At 39.6% G+C, this 19,679-nt stretch overlaps 1 protein-coding gene across 2 annotated transcripts in view; it reads right to left on the bottom strand.

Moving 5' to 3' along the window:
- LOC136873665 (tetratricopeptide repeat protein 37) overlaps positions 1-19,679 on the bottom strand; it is a 311,142-nt gene that overhangs the window by 22,165 nt on the left and 269,298 nt on the right. For both annotated transcript variants that reach the window (XM_067146760.2, XM_068228003.1), the window contains one exon: positions 10,965-11,150. In XM_067146760.2, the coding sequence (XP_067002861.1) occupies positions 10,965-11,150 (186 nt within the window). The remainder of the gene's footprint in view (positions 1-10,964; positions 11,151-19,679) is intronic.

Genomic DNA, 19,679 nt, shown 5'->3' on the forward strand with positions numbered 1-19,679 from the left:
AACTCTACACCAATCCCCTTCTGAGGCAAAGAGCACCAAGTTGCCATTTCACGACTTCTTAGTTCTTAACAGTTCAACAATAATAAAGGTTCTTGGCGGATTTTTCTTGGATTTGGAAGGTCACTGCCGTTATTGGAGAATCGGTTAATATCTGTGATGTTGAGGGCCTGTAGACAATGCGTCGTTTCGGATGTCAGATCACGCATCTTTAAAACGTAGCTATTCCTGGCTCGGCGAAGAGCGTTGCATGCGCTTATTTGTTGCAGGTGTACTTCCCAGGTTGCTTTGAAAAGTCCGAGGCCTTTGAATCTTAAATCAGAATACAGAGAACTATCGGGTGTATCCGTGGGTAATTGCAAAATTTCCTTTAGGGAGCTCTTTACCATTTTGTCGGCGGTTTTCAGGAAGCTAAGCGGTACTTGTCTAATTTCAGCGGTCTGAAAAGCATACACGAGAGTGGGACTGACTGCTTTGTTCAAAACAGTGAACTTTTGATCTGCCTTTAACAAAGGTGAGACTGTAAGACTGTCAGTTCAATGGATCTCACGTTTGATAAATGAGACGATGTAAGATTATTCACAAGTACAGCAACGTGATTAATACTGTTTTGTTGTACAATCTTGACGCCATAACTTATTTCAGTTACTCAAAGAATTTAAATTTTCATTTGAAGTAATGGATGTTGACATGAATGGATCTGATAATTTAAATGCTTAAGACCAGTTATGAGTCAGATAGCTAATTGAGATTTGTTTTGTTTTCAACTTGTAAATAATTACGGCATTACTAAGAGGAGGTCCTCCCATACAAAATTTGTTTTTTTCTGTTTCGTTGAGCCAGATGTAGGCTAATATAAATCTGTATACTTGCAGCATATTTTGACATCCAAGGGAACGGAGGAATTTATTGCTGTATCTAAGGGAACTGGCTGAGAAGAATTTAATTTTGAATTACCATCTTATTTAATGTTAATTTGTTAACTGCTATTGAGTGCTAGTGTTAATAAATGTCAAAACCTGTTGTTTGAATCTTTTGAATTATTGTTGCTAGTCCTTGTCTCTTTCCCTGCCTTCAAAAATAAGCAAAGCCAGACAGCGAACGGTCCACCCTTGAGACTCTCGCTCTCCAGCTGAGCATGCCAGGTATAAAGGGGGCAGTATGACTGCCAATTATCCTTGCCATCTTGTTATCCTTAGCTGCCTTCTTTGCTAGATTCAATTTCCTAGTAAGTTCCTTCAATTTCTCCTTACTTCCACAGCCATTTCTAACTCTATTTCTTTCCAATCTGCATCTCCTTCTTAATATCTTTATTTCTCTATTATAATAAGGTGGGTCTTTACCATTCCTTACCACTTTTAAAGGTACAAACATTTCCAACATAAAATTAGACCAGGAATGAACATTTGGTTTTTCTTCTTGAGTTAAATTGGTTAAAACACATTCAGGTGAGAATACGTTAAAATGGAATATACGTTGAAAATTTTTCCGATGTACTAGTTAGAATATTTATCACTATAACAGTAGTCTTCCCATTTGTTGTGTAAATCTCAATGGTTAGAATGTTGATAAACTGCAAAGAAATATAAAAACGCATTTAACGTGTATGTATAAATAATGGATGTGACTGTATAGTTTTCTACAATAGGAACATATGTTTTATACATATTTTATTCTTCAAATCTACTTGGTGGTTAACACGACAATAATCTTGACTTTCACCAAAAAGTTAAAAAGAAGAGGATCCATTTCAATTTCAGACGAATGTCGATTAAAAAACTTCTCACCAATATAAATATATATTTTTTAGACAATACTGTAAAATTGTACTACGATAGTTTTAACTTGTGTTTGTAACATTCACGTCAAACTTTTTAATCATGATATTGAAAATAACTTTTAACATCACGTCTCATTCCAGTTTTATATGACCAATAATTGTAAACAGTCTTAATTGTAATTATTTGCTTTAAGGTTATCCATTGTGCTGATGATGCCCATTAAGAAGGGCGAAACATGTTCACGATCTTTCTATTTTTTATAATTATTTAACCACAAAATGTGGTATTGTAAGTATTGACTAGGTTAACATTAAACAAACACACTCCAGTTCCGTGAGAAAATGTCTGCATCCATTATATCATTTCTCAGCCATGATTCAACTTCTATTATAATATCTGGTAAATATATATTTCTTCTTCTTCTTCTTCTTTTATGACCACATAGGATCACTTTAGTCAGTCCGTCGTTCAGGTCTCTTTGAAGGGATTGTTCGGGCTTTGCGGTCCTCCCAGTACTTCTTCAGACGCTCCGATCTTCGTGCCCTTTCCTCAGTTGAAAATGTGCGTGTTGTTGGTTTGTTTTGTGTAAGGGTAAAGCGGAGGTTTGTATTCTTGAGTTTTGTATTCAATTTTATCTTATTTTTGGTGTCTTCTGTTTTAAGGCCTATTTCCTTCAGATCCTCTCTTACTTCTCTGATCCATTTACATCCTGTTGTGGTATTTTTTGAGACGAGATTGTGTTGTACTAGTTGTTTCAGAAGTCTCGAGTCCTGCATCCTCATGATATGTCCAAAGAATCCCAGTCTCCTCTTACGCATAGTATCTGTAATGGGTTCTAGCTCTTTGTACACGACTTTGTTAGGTATTAACCGCCACTGTCCATCTTTCTGATATTTTTTGTTGATACAGGTTCTTCCAATCCTCCTTTCAATTTTCTGAAGTCTGTCAGTCTTTGATTGTTTATTCAGGTAAAAGAGTGTTTCTGCTGCATATGTAGCTTCCGGTTTTATAACTGTGTTGTAGTGTTTTATTTTTGTATTTATTGATAGACATTTCTTTTTGTAGATATCCCATGTTAATTTTTGTGCTTTAGCTAATCTATTTGTTCTTACTTGGATTGAGATTTTTTCATTTAAGTTATGTGTTATTACTTCTCCAAGATATTTAAACTGAGTTACTATTTTGATTTTATTACCATTTATGGTGACTTCTTTTAGCTGTGTTGGTTTTTGGGGCATAATTTCTGTTTTTTCAAATGATATTTTCAGGCCAATTTTATTTGCAATGTTTTGAAGTTCTGATATCTGGGTTTTTGCTTCTTTTATGTCCACTGCTAGTAATGCTAAATCGTCAGCAAAACCCAGGCAATTTGTTTTGATTTTTCGGCCAATCTTTATTTTGGGGGGACATTTTCTAAACCATTCCCTCATTACCATTTCTAGAGCACAGTTAAATAATAGTGGTGAGAGCCCATCTCCCTGCCGTAGTCCAGTTTTAATTTCAAATGTCTCTGATGTTTCCCCCCTAAACTTCACTTTTGACTTGGTATTGGTGAGAGTCAATTTTATCATGTTTATTAATTTGGGGTGTAGTCCAAGGTGTCTTAAAATTTTAAACAGAGATTCTCTATGGATGCAATCATAAGCTTTCTTGAAATCTACAAATGTTATCACCATATCTCTGTTTCTTCTCCTGTTATAGTCCATTATCAACTTAAGACTCATGATCTGATCAGGACAGCTCCTCCAGGGTCTGAAACCTCCTTGATATTCTCCTAGTTCTTTCTCAAGTTGTAAACTTATCCTATTAAGGATGATTATTGAAAATATTTTGTATGTTATGTCTAGGAGAGAGATTCCCCTGTAGTTATTAGGGTCGGTTTTGTCCCCTTTTTTGTGCAGAGGATGAATGAGGGCTGTTGTCCAGTGTTCTGGTAGTTCTTCTTTAATCCAGATAGAGACAAGTTGTTGATGGAGGGCAACTTTTGCTGAGGTTCCTGCATATTTCCAGATTTCCGCAAAGGTCTGATCTTCTCCTGGCGCTTTGTAGTTTTTTAATTTATTCAGAGCTTGGTAGACTTCCTTTATTGTGGGGGGATTGATGTTTTCTGGTGATGTTTTTATCGGGGTGTTGGTGTCCAAATGAAGGAGTTCTGTAGGTTCCTCACAATTTAAAAGCTTGTTGAAATGTTTAGCCAGAATTTCTGCATTGTCTTTATTGTTATGGGCCAGCTTACCATCTTCATCCTTCATCAGTAGGGTCGGGGGTTCATATTTTTGGAGCTGCTTTCTGAAGGTTTTGTAGTAGTCCCTTGATTTAGTTTTACTGAACTGTTCTTCAATTAACTGCAGGGTGTCCTTATGATGTTGTCTTTTTATTCTTCTTAAGACTTGGGTAGTTTCTTTTCTCTGTTTTACTAGCTTTTGATAGGATATTTCTGTCTTTTGGGACTGATGTAATAGCCATGCCTGATGTCTTTTCTCCACTGTTTCATCACATTCACTGTTCCACCATTGGTGTTTTTTACGTGGTTTAATTGGAGCTAGGTCTTCTGCAATTTGTTTAAGGTTGTGTACTAAGTCTTCAAGTTTGTCTGTGATTTTTATTTTTTCAGTTGCTTTCTGGTAATTTTTGTTGTTGATTAGCTGGGTAGGATCTATTTTTCTTTTAGTTTTAAGGGCTTGCTTTTGTTGTCTCCTCTGGGGAGTGAGTTTAATTTTAATTTTAACTACGTAGTGATCTGAACCTGTGTCTATTCCTCGGAGGACTTTGACGTTATAGATCTCTTTGTGGTGGTATTTGTCCATGCAGACGTGGTCCAGTTGCCATTCTCCTTTAGTGTAGTCAGGGTGTTTCCATGTTTTGAGTTTTTGAGGTTTCCTCTTAAAACATGTAGATTTTGAGATTAAATTATGGTTTCTACACAGGTCAACTAGTCTCTCTCCATTTTTATTTGTTTTCTTGTGTGCTGGCCATTTTCCGATGATGTCACGGTATTTTCTTTCTCTGCCTAGTTGAGCGTTGAAGTCGCCTATTAATAATTTTATATGGTGTTTGGGGATGTTATCTATGGTCTGGTCCAATAGGTCCCAAAATTCTCCTGTTTCCTCCTGGTCTTTTGAGGAGTTGTTTTTATCATTAGTGGGAGCATGGGCATTTATTATAGTATAGATTTTATTAGATGCCTTTAAGGTGAGCGTTGAGAGTCGTGGAGACTGTGATCTGAATTCTTGAACTGAGTTTATTATTTTAAGGCTGACCAAAAATCCTGTTCCAAATTGTGGGACATTCTTCATCACTCTCTTCCCGGGTATACCTTTATAAAGTCTGTACCCTTGAGATTCCAAGGCATCCTGGTCAGTGTTTCTAATTTCCTGTAATCCCATGATAAGAATTTTGTGTTGGTCCATTATGTCGGTGATCACTTTTAGTTTACCGGTTTGCATGAGTGAGTTTATGTTGTGTGTAGAGAAGTATGTTATCTGCTTTGGTTTGATTCTTGATTTTGTCTCATTCGTGTATGTAGTACTGGGGTATTTCCGTGCCTCCGACTTCACGGTATCTTTCAGGTGGCAGCCCACCGTATCCGAATGCTGCCTTCTCTGAACTCTTGGTTCAGCCGGTGGAGTATTCCTTAAAAGACCTTCCATGGTTGACTGTCAAGGTGTCACCTGTGTGGGACTAGGTCCCGAATTACAACTCTGGATGTGATCCAGTGAGGTGATAATGAGGCCGCTCCTCTGGAGTACAGACGCCTTGTGCAGCCGCCCCTAACCTGGAGAACAGACGCTGCATAATGGATTCCAGTGGCATTTCCTCCACTGTGGGGACCATCACCCCACCCAAAGGGGCTCATTCGCCCGAAGCCGTTGGCCCCCTTAGGGAGTCAGGTTATTTCCCGCCGCCCAACACTCGGCGTAAATATATATTTATTAAATTAATTATATTCCTTTCTTTACAATACATCTACAGTTCAACACTAACATTTTTATGTCACCCCTACTTGACTTCCAGATTAGTGTACCCTTATCATCGTTCCCTAGACAACCCCATTTCACTGAATGTACCTCCCTATCACCCTTCCAAACAAATTTCCCAACTTGTACGTACCACTGCGGTTTAAGAGAAGGCCATCTGAGTGCAGATCCCTATCTCTTACCCACCCATTAGGATCTAGAAATTTCACTCCCAGTTTCCCACATATCCACTCCATAGTCTCATTTAAATCCCCAATCATCCTTCAGTCAGTATCCCTCGTACGCAGTATTCCACTGATTACAATCTCTGCTTCCTTAAACTTCACCCATGCTGCATTTGTTTTGTACCTGGTTTGTCTGTAGATAGCTGTCCTCCTATCAGCAATGTTCTGTTCTGTCAGGTGTCAAAGTTTGGGATATTGCTGGACATATTGTTAGTACAAGTGTGATCTGTAGCCATGATGGCATTCTCTCACAATGAGTGGCACATAGATCTTCACTATGGTCTCATTCATTGCTGTTGCCATTTTATTCTTCTTGGTAAACCTGTCTGTCTGGTCCCAGATAATGCTTGGCAAATGTACCTTAATTAAGGCCATGGCCGCTTCCTTCCCACTCCTAGCTCTCTCCTGTCCCATCGTCACCGTAAGACCTACCTGTGTCGGTGAGACGCAAAGCCAATTGTAAAAATTGTATTGTTGTTATTTTTTTTATTATTTAGAATAACTTCGTGTGGAGGGTTGTTTTTCTGTATTACAGTACAGTATTGGACTGAATATTTTTGATATTGCAATATAATATTGGTAAATTCTTGCCATAACCTCACTGATAGTAAACAAAATAAAAAATTTTACTGTTCTTCCATTTTATCCTTCCACGATTGCTTTTATTCTAATTGGTTGTAAAAATTTCAGATTTCCTCTTCCTTTAGCTAGATTTGTGATGTTATTAGGCTTCTTAGGGTCATTTTCTCCAAATCGAGTTGTTACGTCTTATTTTTGGGGTATGTAAACGAATTAGTAATGTCCCCAAGGAGGTAACTCTAAACGCTAATGTAGACGAAGACGAATTATTAATAAAGTCCCAGTAAATGTATATCAGTGTGCAGTGGAATAGTAAGAGGGGCTCAGAAAAAGAGGACCATCAGGACCGATAAGCATAAGGGCGAAACAAGATAATAGGGTTTCAAATAACATGTATATTTATTTTTTTATTTTCGAACCAGTGGAAAGATAACGATATATACTCTAGCAAGAACAATTTGGCAGGACTATTATTTTTTTATAAATAGAAAACTATACAGTATAAAAAAGGGAGCATAGAAATAGAGATAATTAATGTTTGGCAAGATTGAGAAAATGGAATGTACAAATAAATATAAATTAATTTAGATCAAAACAATTAAAGAGGAATAGACTACAAATGGTACAATGAGAATGGAATGTACAAACAGATATCAGTAAATTTATGATATACATGAATTCTCAAAACATGGCTGATAATTAACATGGGTACCAACTTGAAGTAAATAAAAACTTGTTTATGAATAATAGATTTTCCAAATATAATAAGTAAACCTAACAGCGATGCTAAGGGTAAACATGTGCTAAATAATAGGATGTATGTTATCTAAGGACAGTAGTACAGCAAGCGAGATTGAATCAAGGTGCAGCAAAGCTAATGCAGTGAGCTCGCAGTTGCGATCAACAGTATCCTGTAAGAAGGAAGTCAGCTCCCGGACAAAACTATCTTAACATCAGTCTGTTTTTAGACCAACTTTGCTTTACAGGAGCGAAAGTAGGGTGGACTCAGGGTATCTCGATGATGATAATGATGATGATGATTGTTGTTTAAAAGGCCCTAACAACTAAGTCATTGGACCATAATGGTACGAGGTGAACAAAATGAAAATTAAAACTTCAAAATGTATCCACTGACTAGAATCTAAAACAAATGATGAAAAATTAATGTGAAACAAACAAACAAAAAAAATCAGTGGATCCAATTCACAGTGCCTTAATTACTGGGATGATACTTATCTAAAGGGCTCCAAAATCCAGGCCCCTCATAATGTTACTAGTCACTGGTGAAGCAGAACCATGGCCTTCCTCCTATAGTGGTACTAATCACGGGTAATGTAGACCCACGGTATTTCACACACAATGGCAGCTCTCACAGGTAACACAAACCCATGGTGAGACTAATCATGGGCGCTGGTATTCCCGTGGTGTTCCTCATTTAGTGGAACTAATCACAGGCAACGTGGACCCATCGTGTTTCTCATAAAGTGGTACTACTCATAGGAAAAGCAGAACTATTCTGAACACAGTGAAACCGACTGGTGGAATACACACGATGACACTTATCACAAGCAACGCCCAGACCCATAGTGTTTCTCGCATAATGCTACTGCTCCTATGCAACATAGACCCATAGTTTTTCTTGCAAGATGGTACTAGTCGCAAGTAATGTCAACCCATGGTGTTTTGCACATAATGGTACTAATGATAAGTAGTCCCATGGTTCTAGTGTCATCATGTTTGGCTCCATGGCTAAATGGTTAGCGTGCTGGCCTTTGGTCACAGGGGTCGCGAGTTTGATTCCCGGCAGGGTCGGGAATTTTAACCTTAATTGGTTAATTTCGCTGGCACGGGGGCTGGGTGTATGTGTCGTCTTCATCATCACTTCATCCTCATCACAACACGCAGGTCGCCTACATGCGTCAGATCAAAAGACCTGCATCTGGTGAGCCAGACTTGTCTTCGGACACTCCCGGCACTAAAAGCCATACGCCATTTCATTTCAGTGTCATCATCCCTTGGTTGCCCCTTTTAGTCATCTCTTAAGACAGGCAGAAGATATCGTGGGTGTATTCTTTGTCTGTGTTCCCATCCATAGAGGGTCACGATATCTTATTCATAAGTTAGAAGTAACAGACATGAAAGTAGCGAGAGAGATTGCTGGTACAAGCAGGTGGGAACAATGGCAGGAGGGTGCACGGAATGAAGAGATGAAATGTAAATTAGGAATGAACTCTATGGATGAAGATGTACACATAAACTGGCTTCGGTGGTGGGGTTATGTGAGGTGAATGGAGGACGAAACGTTATCTTGGAGAATAATGGACTCTGTTATGGAGGGTAAGAGAAGTAGAGTGAGACCAAGACGACAATGTTTAGACTCACTTTCTCACGATTTAAAGATAAGGCATATAGAACTAAATGAGGCCACAGAACTAGTTACAAATAGAGGATTGTGACAGCGTTTGGTAAATTCACAGAGGCCTGCAGACTGAATGCTGAAAGGCATAATGGTCTATAATGAACGTGCATGTATGTACGAGGGTTGGAGCAAAAGACATGGCAACTATCTTTTTTCTTGAAGATACCAGTCTGGTTGGAAAATGTGACATATACAGAGGAAAGGACAAGGTGTTAACTACATGTGTGGACAATGAATAGCACTGAAATATTGTAACACACTAATTTATTACGGTTGTATACAGGGCAATATGGCCTTCCCGGTGCAAAAGAATTACAAAACAGTACACATAAAGTTGACATGACAAACCTGGGCCTAAAGACCCTCAAAGTAGTCCCCTGCTACTGACACCACACACTGCCAATGACGTGGGACGCACTGAATACCATCTGCCTCAGCATTTGCCGCACCGTGTGAAACGGGTCACCTCTTGGCGCACAGCGTTAGCAATGTCCTCTCATGTTGCAAACCGCTTACCACATAGTGATTCCATAATCTTTCGAATGAGATCAAAGTCACAGGGCGAAATGTTGGGAGAGTACGGTGGGTGCTCCAATTCTTTCCATCCCCAACGTTGCAGTAGCCGCCCTACACACTCTGCTTTATGTGGTTTTGCATTGTCGTGCAGGATTATTGCAATGTACACAAGATCCAGACGTTTCTCCTGAACGCCACGTCGTACCTGTTGCACCAGGAAGTCCCTGTAGTGCTGTGCGGTCACTGTTCTGCCATGTGGAACCAAGTGGCAAACAATGACATCCCTGGCGTCATACGCGACGATCACCATCAATTTGACTGGGGAAGGATTCTGACGGACCTTCTGCCTCCTTGGTGGTCCAGCATGTCGCCACTCTGCGGACTGACAATTCAGTTCTGGTTCGTATGGCCTTGCCCAAAATTCATCGATGGTGATTATTCGTGACAAGAATTGATCGCCGTCCTGTTGCCAGCGTGCAAGGTGGTCGGAGCATATTGCATAGCGCACCCACCTTTGAACTTCTGTCAGTGCGTGCGGTACCCACAGCGATGCGATTTTGCGCAGTTGCAGCTCATTATGCAATATCCTGTGGACGGTGCGTTTTTAGATGCCACTTGCCCTCTCTAACTCCAGTAGCGTCCATCGTCTGTCTTCATCCAGGAGCTGCTCGATGACGGGACGTGCCACGTCGGTCCGCACACTGACAGGTCGTCCTGAACGTTGCTCATCACTGGTTGACACACGTCCTTGCTGAAACTTTCTTACCCACCGTACTACTGTACGGTATGGTAGGGTATTATTCGCAAGGGCTTCTACTAATTCACTGTGACATTTCATCACATTTCTCCCTTGGAGAAAAGCTATTTTGATGTCAACGCACTGCTCAACATGGGTGACTTCCATCTCGCACGACACTCACCAACTGACTGATTTCACAGCCCTCGCTGCGCTACTACCAGCTATCACAGAGCCATCTGTTGTTGTGCATACACACTATGACTGCAGAACTTCCACACAACACATATACGTTTGTGATCCGTTCACATATCTACAAGACAAAAAAAATAGTTGCCATAAATTTTGCCCCAATCCTCATATAATTTCAAAGAAGTTGGAAATTTACTGAATATCTGCCTTAATACATTATTCCAAACTCTAATTCCTGTTTCTACAAATAAGTATTTACTCCAATTTGTCCTCCTGAATACCAACTTCAACTTCATATTACGATACTTCCATTTTTAAGAACTCTATTCAAGCTTATTCGCCTATCTATGCCAACTCTCCATTGAAAGCTACAAACATAGTGCTTAGTCGAGCAGCTTGTCTCCTTAATCCAAATTTTTGTAACACTACTCATTTGTTGGAAATCACCCAGAACACAGAGATTTCAAGTCTATCTCTGTATCATTCAGTGATTTTAAGTGCTACGTCAACCTTCTAATGAATATTTTATAGTACAAGTTTCACCTTTGACACATCCATGGTTCCTCGTCCTAGTGACATAGCAAGTTGTGCACAACGGGCTGCTCCAGATGGTTGGCAGTTGGGGTAGAGGTTGAGTATCAATAATGCGAGAGCCAACCATGAAGATGCTTCTCCAGGATGCCGATGCACAGTACTACAAAGACTCCGAATAGCTTCAATGCTGCGATTCTGAAAGATATGATATTTCTTCGTAACTTATAAATATTTCATTGATAATAAAGTACAACTGAAATGTATCAACAATGAATTGCAAGAATCTTCACACAATATGCTTAAAAACAAAACAGCATACAGCTGTCTGAGTAAACTGAAATACATTTCAATACACAGGTTGTCTGAAAATAAATTATGGAAATTCCAAGAGGACGTACTGCTCTGAACAAAAAAACAATCTCCAGAATTTTTTATTTTCTTTGAATAAAAACACTTATCATGATATGATGTAAGATGTCCTAAAGCGATAAGAACGTGAGCACATTCGTTTGGTTAGATACTGAAACTAAAACAGCTGGAGCTGGCAGACCCATGCACAGCTAACGGAGGATTCCCCTAAAAAGTTTACAAGCATGATGTACATTATAACAAAAATCTAAGAATATGCATGCTGTATTGTATTTCTTATTAGTACCATTGAATGAAAATTGTACTGGGAGGTACACCTCTAAGCCGCTCATTTAAATCTTGCGCCTAAAAGAACTCCTCTACAGGACAAACAGTGAACTTGAAACTAGTCCTACTTCAACCATTACTCAGAAGATGTTACTACAGTAATTGGATGTAATTTTCTTATTTTGAAGTTTCATGTACTGTATAAAATTCTACATGTTTTGTTTACCAGTCATCAAGAAGTTTGGATCTTTTTCAACAGATGTCACTGCTAATAAACTATGATCATGCACCCTGGTGCGAAGTAGAAGAACCTTTTTTGAAGAAGTTTTGTATTCATAAGTTATCTTTTTACTAAATTACGTTCATTCATTTTTGGGTTGGCAATATTGATCTTTTCTTTCCGCCAGTTTTGAATTTAGCCAATCAAGAATTTCTGTAATTAATTTTCAGCCTATCACAGGCTTCTTCTTCTTCCTCGATTCTGAGTGTCACTCTTGATGTAAACCAATAAAGTGAGAGGGTGTGGCTGTTTATTCATGAAAGGTCTCGAACTTTCCCCAAGGATTTATAAACTGCGGATTTTCCCGTCTCTTGGCCATTTGATCAACATCTAACTAAGTGTATGTGTGTGAAGCAGGAGGCGGGAGGCGCCTCTTTCATCAGGCAGCAGTTCTTCAGCAAGGTAATGGCCTATTAACATCTTTACTTCTTGCTAGTTCTGCAGTTTAACTCGAGGGGGAGGTTCGAAACTTTAACTATGTAACCTACCTTTCTGAAAATGTAATTTCTGCCAGCTTATCTAAAAAATTCATAATATCTTTAACTGTAAATCGGGGATAGAGAGTGATGTACCCTCTCGAGCTCCCCTTCATATTGGTATGGGGTGACTACATTTGGAACTGGTTTTCTTCGTTTCTGTAATGTCTTCAATTTCTTTCTTATACGTGTCACCTCCATAGTTTGGGAATAGCCCCTGTTTCTTCGGCCTAGTGCCCCTTAGGTTTCTAGAATGCATTTTTAGGAGTGCAAGTACTTGCCTCCATTCAATTTCTGTTTCGGGCCATTTACTAGATATCCCTGTTTCAAATTTTTAAGTTGTGCTTTGATAGCAAGTGATTGTAATTTTCTGATATCGCCTTGCATAGGCTTTGAAAAACTGAGAGTACGTCTGCTCTTTTCTAGTGTTGTAAAAGTGCCTCTGGGAGGCTTGATATTATGTGTTGTGAGCAAGTGCTCCAGGTATTAGGGGATTTCTGCCCTTTTGTAAATTTATGCTATTCGGTAAAGTTGGAGCTGGAAGCTCAGAGATTGTAAAACTAGGGGCTTAAAGCCCAAGTGTGTTAAAGTGTTGAAATCTTGATTTTTTCCTAAGTCTTGTTTCTAAATTGCTATGTCATCGTTATCACACCAAGTGAAAAGTTGTTAAAGTTTTGTTGTTGATTGTTGAAATTCCAAAAATATAACCTTTGTTAAAACTTTCAATTAACTTTGATTTTGTAATTAGACCTATTCACCCCGGCACCTTCTTTCACCTCTGCTGGTCCACGGGTAACCCCGTAATAATAATAATAATAATAATAATAATAATAATAATAATAATAATAATAATAATAATAATAATGGGTCCTGGGAATCAACCTGGGAGGAGTCATTATGACTCTGGCAAATGGGAGTGAAATGCGTTGTTGCCAGTCATCTGCAACATGAAGATATTGGATTCAGCAAGAGAATCCAACTAGCCTCTTTCACTCCAACTCCAGCACATAACCTGCAAGAGGTGCCCCTGCTAAGCCGAGCAACCCAGTGGAAGGTTGGGTACCAATCCCAGCGGGAAGTTGGGTCGGCGAACAGATCAGTGCTGGGGGCTTCAAGGCTTACAACCTTGACAGTTAACAAATTGTTACCTGCGGGTAACCACCCTAAACCTTTTTCTTAACTCTCGCAACATGGAGAAAACGACCAACGGAAAAACTACCCCAGGTGGTATAAAATCCACCCCCAGTTTTGATGGGGCAAGCAAGCCTTTGGATTCTGGGGAGCTTGCACCTTCATGTGAGAAGAAGAAACGTTTTAAGTTCTTGGCGACCATCAACATCAACTCCCTCCTAGAGACAGGAAAACTAAAACATACGCTAGATGTTTTAACTGAACACAACATCCTGATAACAGCTGTGCAAGAGACCAGATTCCTCGATCAAGAAGTGATAGAATCACAAGGTTATCGGATCTACAAAGGGCAACCCGGTGAAAGAGTGATGAAGAATGTGCCTCACTTGGGGACAGGCTTCATAGTCAGCAGCAAAATGATCAACTCCATCATCTCCTTTTCATCTCCAAATGGAAGAACGTCCACTATAGCTTTTAAAACTCTCAACAAAGCATACACAGTTGTTAACTTCCATGCACCTACTAATGACACCAACAGGAAAGATATTGAAAATGTGGAAACCTTTTGGAGGGTACTCGAAGAGACAATGGACCGGATCCCAAAACACCACATAACTATTTTAATGGGAGACTTTAACGCCCAGATTGGCAAAGAGAGAAAATTCAAGAACATAGTTGGAGATTACCCAGCCCACAAGAGGACCAACAGGAATGGGGAAAGACTGATTGATCTGTGCAGAAATTACAACTTAGTCCTCAAATCTACAGCTTTCAAACGCCTTCCTAGGAAAGCCATGACTTGGAGATGTCCTAACCCAATGCTTGGGGAATTCCAGCTGGACCACGTAGCCATCAGTAGAAGCAACAGCAAAGAAGTGCTGAATGTCAAAGTATTGAGAAGCGCAAACATTGATTCAGACCACTATCTTTCTTTGATCAAAACAAATTTCATCCCTCTTAAAAGCAGCAGGGAAAACCACTGCATCAAGTCACGAATTCCAAGGTTCAATCCAGCCAGGCTGAAAGATAACAATAACTTCACAGAGACCCTGGCTAAAAACAAAGACAAAAAAGATTGGCCCCAACTACAGAAGGCACTAATAGATGCAGCGACAACCACCATCCCGGCAGTCAGAAAGAACAAACATCCATGGTGGACAACTACTTGTGACAAAGCAATAGAAGAGAGAAAGCAAGCATGGCTAAAATGGAACCGTAACAAAAGTCTGGAAAACCATAAAAACTTCTTAGAAGTTAGGAAAACTGCAACTAAAATTATCAGGAACACCAAGAGGCAGTACAATAAAAATATCATTGAACAAGCAGAGAGGGATTTTGAAAGAAACAACACTAGAGACTTCTACCAAACTTTTAAATCTCAAATAACACCCTACTCAGCCCCTACACTTCACCTTCGGGGAGCTGACGGAAATCTGAAAATGAACAATGAAGAGTGCACCACAGTTCTAGCAGAGTATTTCAACAACCTTCTAAATTCAAGGGAACCCAAGGAGAAACTGCATTTCGAACCTCAGAATGTTACTAAGTCGGACTCTCTCCCACCAACAAAGGGGGAGATCAAGAAAGCCATTTCAGAATTGAAATGTAACAAAGCAGCGGGCGAGGATGGAATCATAGCAGAGCTCTGGAAATACGCTGATGAGGAGTCAATCCAAAGTATCCATGAAATCATATCAAACATCTGGGTGACAGAAGCGTTACCTAGCGACTGGACTTCAGCTATCATCCACCCGTTACACAAAAAAGGCGACAAATCAGATCTCAACAACTACAGAGGGATTTCCCTTGTATCAGTGACGTATAAGATACTCTCCAAAGTATTACTCACAAGAGTAGAGGCTCAACTAGACTCCTGCATCGGAGAGTACCAGGCTGGGTTTCGCAAGTCAAGGTCATGCGCCGAACAAATCCTGAACCTCAAAACCATCATCACTTACAAAAACCTAAGCGCCTCACCCTACGTGGCAACATTTGTTGACTTTCAGAAGGCCTACGATTCAGTAGATAGAGAGTCACTCTTCCAGGCACTCGCTGAACTGGGACTAGATAAGAAAACCTTGAATCTAGTGAAAGCAACTCTTACCAACACTACTGCCAGAATCAAATTCAGAGGGGAACTGTCCCAGAGATTTGAGATCAAAACAGGTGTTAGACAAGGGGATGGCCTATCTCCAATCCTCTTTAATTGCCTACTTGAAAAAGTCATTCGTGAGTGGACGAAAATGCTACAGGATGACTCTGGATTGAGAATTGGCTACAAGAAAGACAAGTTAACAGTCAACTGTTTAGCCTTCGCAGACGACCTTACACTCCTGGCATCCAGTGTGGAGGAAGCTATCCATCAACTATCCTCTCTCGACCACATAGCAGCTAAAGTAGGGCTGAAGATCGCCATCAACAAAACACAGTTCATCACCAACATCAAAGATGCACCCAAATCAATCCCACTGGGGGACAAAACAATACAAAGGACTAACTCCTTCAAATACCTAGGAGAATGGATAACCCCAAACATGAATGAAGATCAGGCCATGAACAGCAGATGCATCAAATTGGAAAATGCCTACCACCTATGTAAGAGTATGTACAAATCCAAATCCCTCTCCCTTAACCTCAAAATCAGGCATTACACTACTGTAGTGAGACCGTCAGTACTATATGCCTCAGAATGCCTAAACATGGTAAGAAAAGGGCAACTTAGAAAACTGGAGCTGAAGGAAAGGAAGATCCTGAGAAAAATCATGGGCCCCATTAAAGAAGAAGGCAAGTACAGAATCAGGCACAACAACGAACTGTACCAACAATTGGAGAGCATTACAACATCTATGAGGAAGAGGAGATTGAACTTCTACGGTCATGTCATGAGAATGGACAATCAGAGGCTCACCTCCAGAATCTTTCACACCATCTCTAGAGGGAAAGCGACTAATGCCAAGTGGGCAAGACTCGTCAGAAAAGACCTTCAAGAATTGGACATTGCTCCCAGTGAAATTTATGACAGGAATAGGTACAGAACGTTGATCAGAACATCAAACTCTCTCCAGTCACTAACAGAAAAAACAGTACGTCCGGGAGGAGGTGTGAAATGGACTCAGGAGCGAAAAGACATTCACAGTGCAAGAATGAAGGAGTACTGGTCAAAGAAGAAAGCTGCTAGAGATAAGAACCACGTGGTCCATAGCAGGCCCAAACGGAACTAAAAAAAAAAAAAAAAAAATAATAATAATATAAATAATAATAATAATAATAATAATAATAATAATAATAATAATAATAATAATAATAATAATAATAATAATAATAATAATAATAATAATAATAATACAAGCTTGATATCTGCATTAGTTACCTATGAGCGAGAGAATATTGTTTTCAAGTTATAACTGTTTATTGCACTTGCATCAAACTTCTGCTGTGAAATTGGTCCAGTCAGCTTTATGAAAGTTCCGATAAGAATGTGGTGTTGATCTAATTACAGGGATTGTGATTCCAATTTCAATTAGGATGGGCTTATGTTGGCTATGTGGAAACTCACCAATCACTTTTCTCGTGATGTTGTCAGGAAAACCACTTTCATTACAGCTACAAAACAGACATCTGGATTTGTATCTTTGTTCCATACAGCTGATCTACATGTCTTTAGCATCAAAAATAATGTAGGTCATTTTCTCTGCCCACTTCCTGAGCATTCTACCATTTTCATCATTTTTGGAGTACTTCCAGTGTCCATGGTGACTGTTATTGTTATGGGGATACCCGTGGAACGCAGAGGTGAAAGAAGGTGCGAGCTGGAATGGGTCTATCCACAAAGCCCAGATATAAATTAAAATTTCATTAAAGGTTGTATTTTCGAAAATAGCAAAACTTAACAATTTTCACATAGAATTTGAAACTTCAACAAATAACAAGTCAAATCAGGTACAAGACCAGGAAAGCCAAGATTTAGAGACAATTTAACAATCTGGGCCTCAAGCCCTAATTTTTACAATTTCTGAGCTCTCAGCTCAACTTTACCAAGGTACATTCTTGTCCAAAGGGCAGAAAACCCCTTCATTCAAGGAGCCTTTGCTCCAAAAACCATATCAGGCCTCCTAGAGGCAATTTTGCCACATATAAAAGAGCTGACCTGCTCTCAATTTTCTGAGCCTATCAAAGGTCACAACAAACTTTACCATCAACTGCCCTCAAGGCACACTTACAAAGAAACAGGGGTAACTTGTACCCAACCTACTGGGCCTTAGCAGAAAAATAACAGGTTAAGTTAAAGGCCCAAAATGCAAAATGAATGGAGGCATGAACTTGCACTCATAAACACACATTTTAAAACCTAACAGGCACTAGGCTGATGAAACAGGGGCTATTCCCAAGCTATGGAGGTGACTCGTATACAGAATAAATTTAACACACTAAGGAAGAGTAGAAAAACGTTTACAAAAATGTAGTCACCTCAAATCCAAAATGAAGGGGAGCTCGAGAGGGTAAAGCACTCTCTATCCCCGATTTACAGTTAAAGACGTGTGAAGTTTTACAAAAGCGACGGCAAATTACATGTTTGAAGATAGGTTACATAATAAAGGTTTCGGACCTAAACTGCTGAGCTAGCAAGAAATAAAGATGTTCAGCGGCCATTACCTTGTTGAAGAGCAGCTGCCTGATGAAAGGGGGCGCTTACCGCCTCCTGCTACATGTCCATACACTAAGCTAAATGTTGATGATGTGGCCGAGAGACAAGAAAATCAGCAGTTTTTATACCCTCGAGGAAAATTTGAGATCTTTCATGAATTAAACAGCCACATCCACAGGCTTTTATTGGCTGGCTAAAAGTTACACATCAAAATTAAAGAAGAAAGACACGATTGGTCAAAAATTAATTACAGAAATAATTGACTGGCTAACTTCAAAACTGGCGGAAGGAAAATATTAATATTGCCAACCCACAAATGAAAGAACAAAATTTAGTTATAGGAAAACTTATGAGTACAAAATATCTTCAAGAAAAGTTTCTTCACTTCACACCAGGGTGCATGATCATAGTTTTTTTTGTAGAGACATCTATAAGAGAATGTCCACACTTCTTGATCAATGGAAAACAAAACAAGTTGAAATCCACACAGTACTGACAACTTCGTAATCACAAAGTTTACAGTAGTGACATCTTCTTAGAAACTAATGAGCTGATCCAGTTTTTAAAGTTCAGAGGTTCTCCTGTAGAGGTGTACTTTAAGGCGGAAAATTCAAATGTGCGGCGTAGAGGTGTACCAGCCAGTACAGTTATAATCCCCAACATTAAATGCAGGATGCTTTGCAATATGTAAGATATGTTCAGGCCAGGGAATGTTAGGTGGTTTATAGACATTTGTTATAGTAATGCCATGCAATTGTGTGACAACTGTATGTATATTTCAAACCGTATTTTCAGAAATCAGCGAAGCTTCATTTATGTTGTTACGGACGTTGGTGGATATTCCATACACATCGTGATATGTCACTCCAAGAGCAGTATAACCAGGGATACAACCTCTGCTTCAAAACTGACCTGCATTAGAAACATGCGTTGCCTGAATGGCGACAATATCAATGTTCAAAAAAGGCTTTCACAGCCGCAGATCTTAAAATCACAGGAATAGAACCAGCTTTTGGGTGGTTAGGCCGTGTGCATTATGCAGAGTTTCGTCCAGACGTGCCATTTGGACTCATCAGCTGCTAACACGGCGGGGCCACACAGTTTGGTCTGCCACTGCTAAGCAGAGTCCTGGAGGGGCGTGCCATTCCAGCTGATGAGTCCAAATGGCACGTCTGGACGAAACTCTGCATAATGCACACGGCCTAACCACCCAAAAGCTGGTTCTATTCCTGTGATTTTAATATCAATGTTGTTGCCCAATAACAGTTTAGATAGATATTCACACTTTGCTTTGCTGATACTTTCGACATTTAATTGGAGTTGTCGAATGGTTGGTCCAATGTTTCTTCTTAGGGAGCTCTTAAAACAGCTGTTGTGATGTGTTTGATATGTCATTGAATGTAATTGCCAGGAGATCGCAATGATAGACTGGCTGCCAAATATTTTGTCTGCTCGCTTAGCACCACCCAGGGGTCACATGTAGGGTATTCTGAGGTTAAACCTACGGACGTGAGCAACATCAACCCCCTGAAAAATCTGTAACAGGGATAAAACAA

Source organism: Anabrus simplex, chromosome 5 (genome assembly GCF_040414725.1).
Source record: "Anabrus simplex isolate iqAnaSimp1 chromosome 5, ASM4041472v1, whole genome shotgun sequence".
In the NCBI taxonomy this organism is placed as follows: domain Eukaryota; kingdom Metazoa; phylum Arthropoda; class Insecta; order Orthoptera; family Tettigoniidae; genus Anabrus; species Anabrus simplex.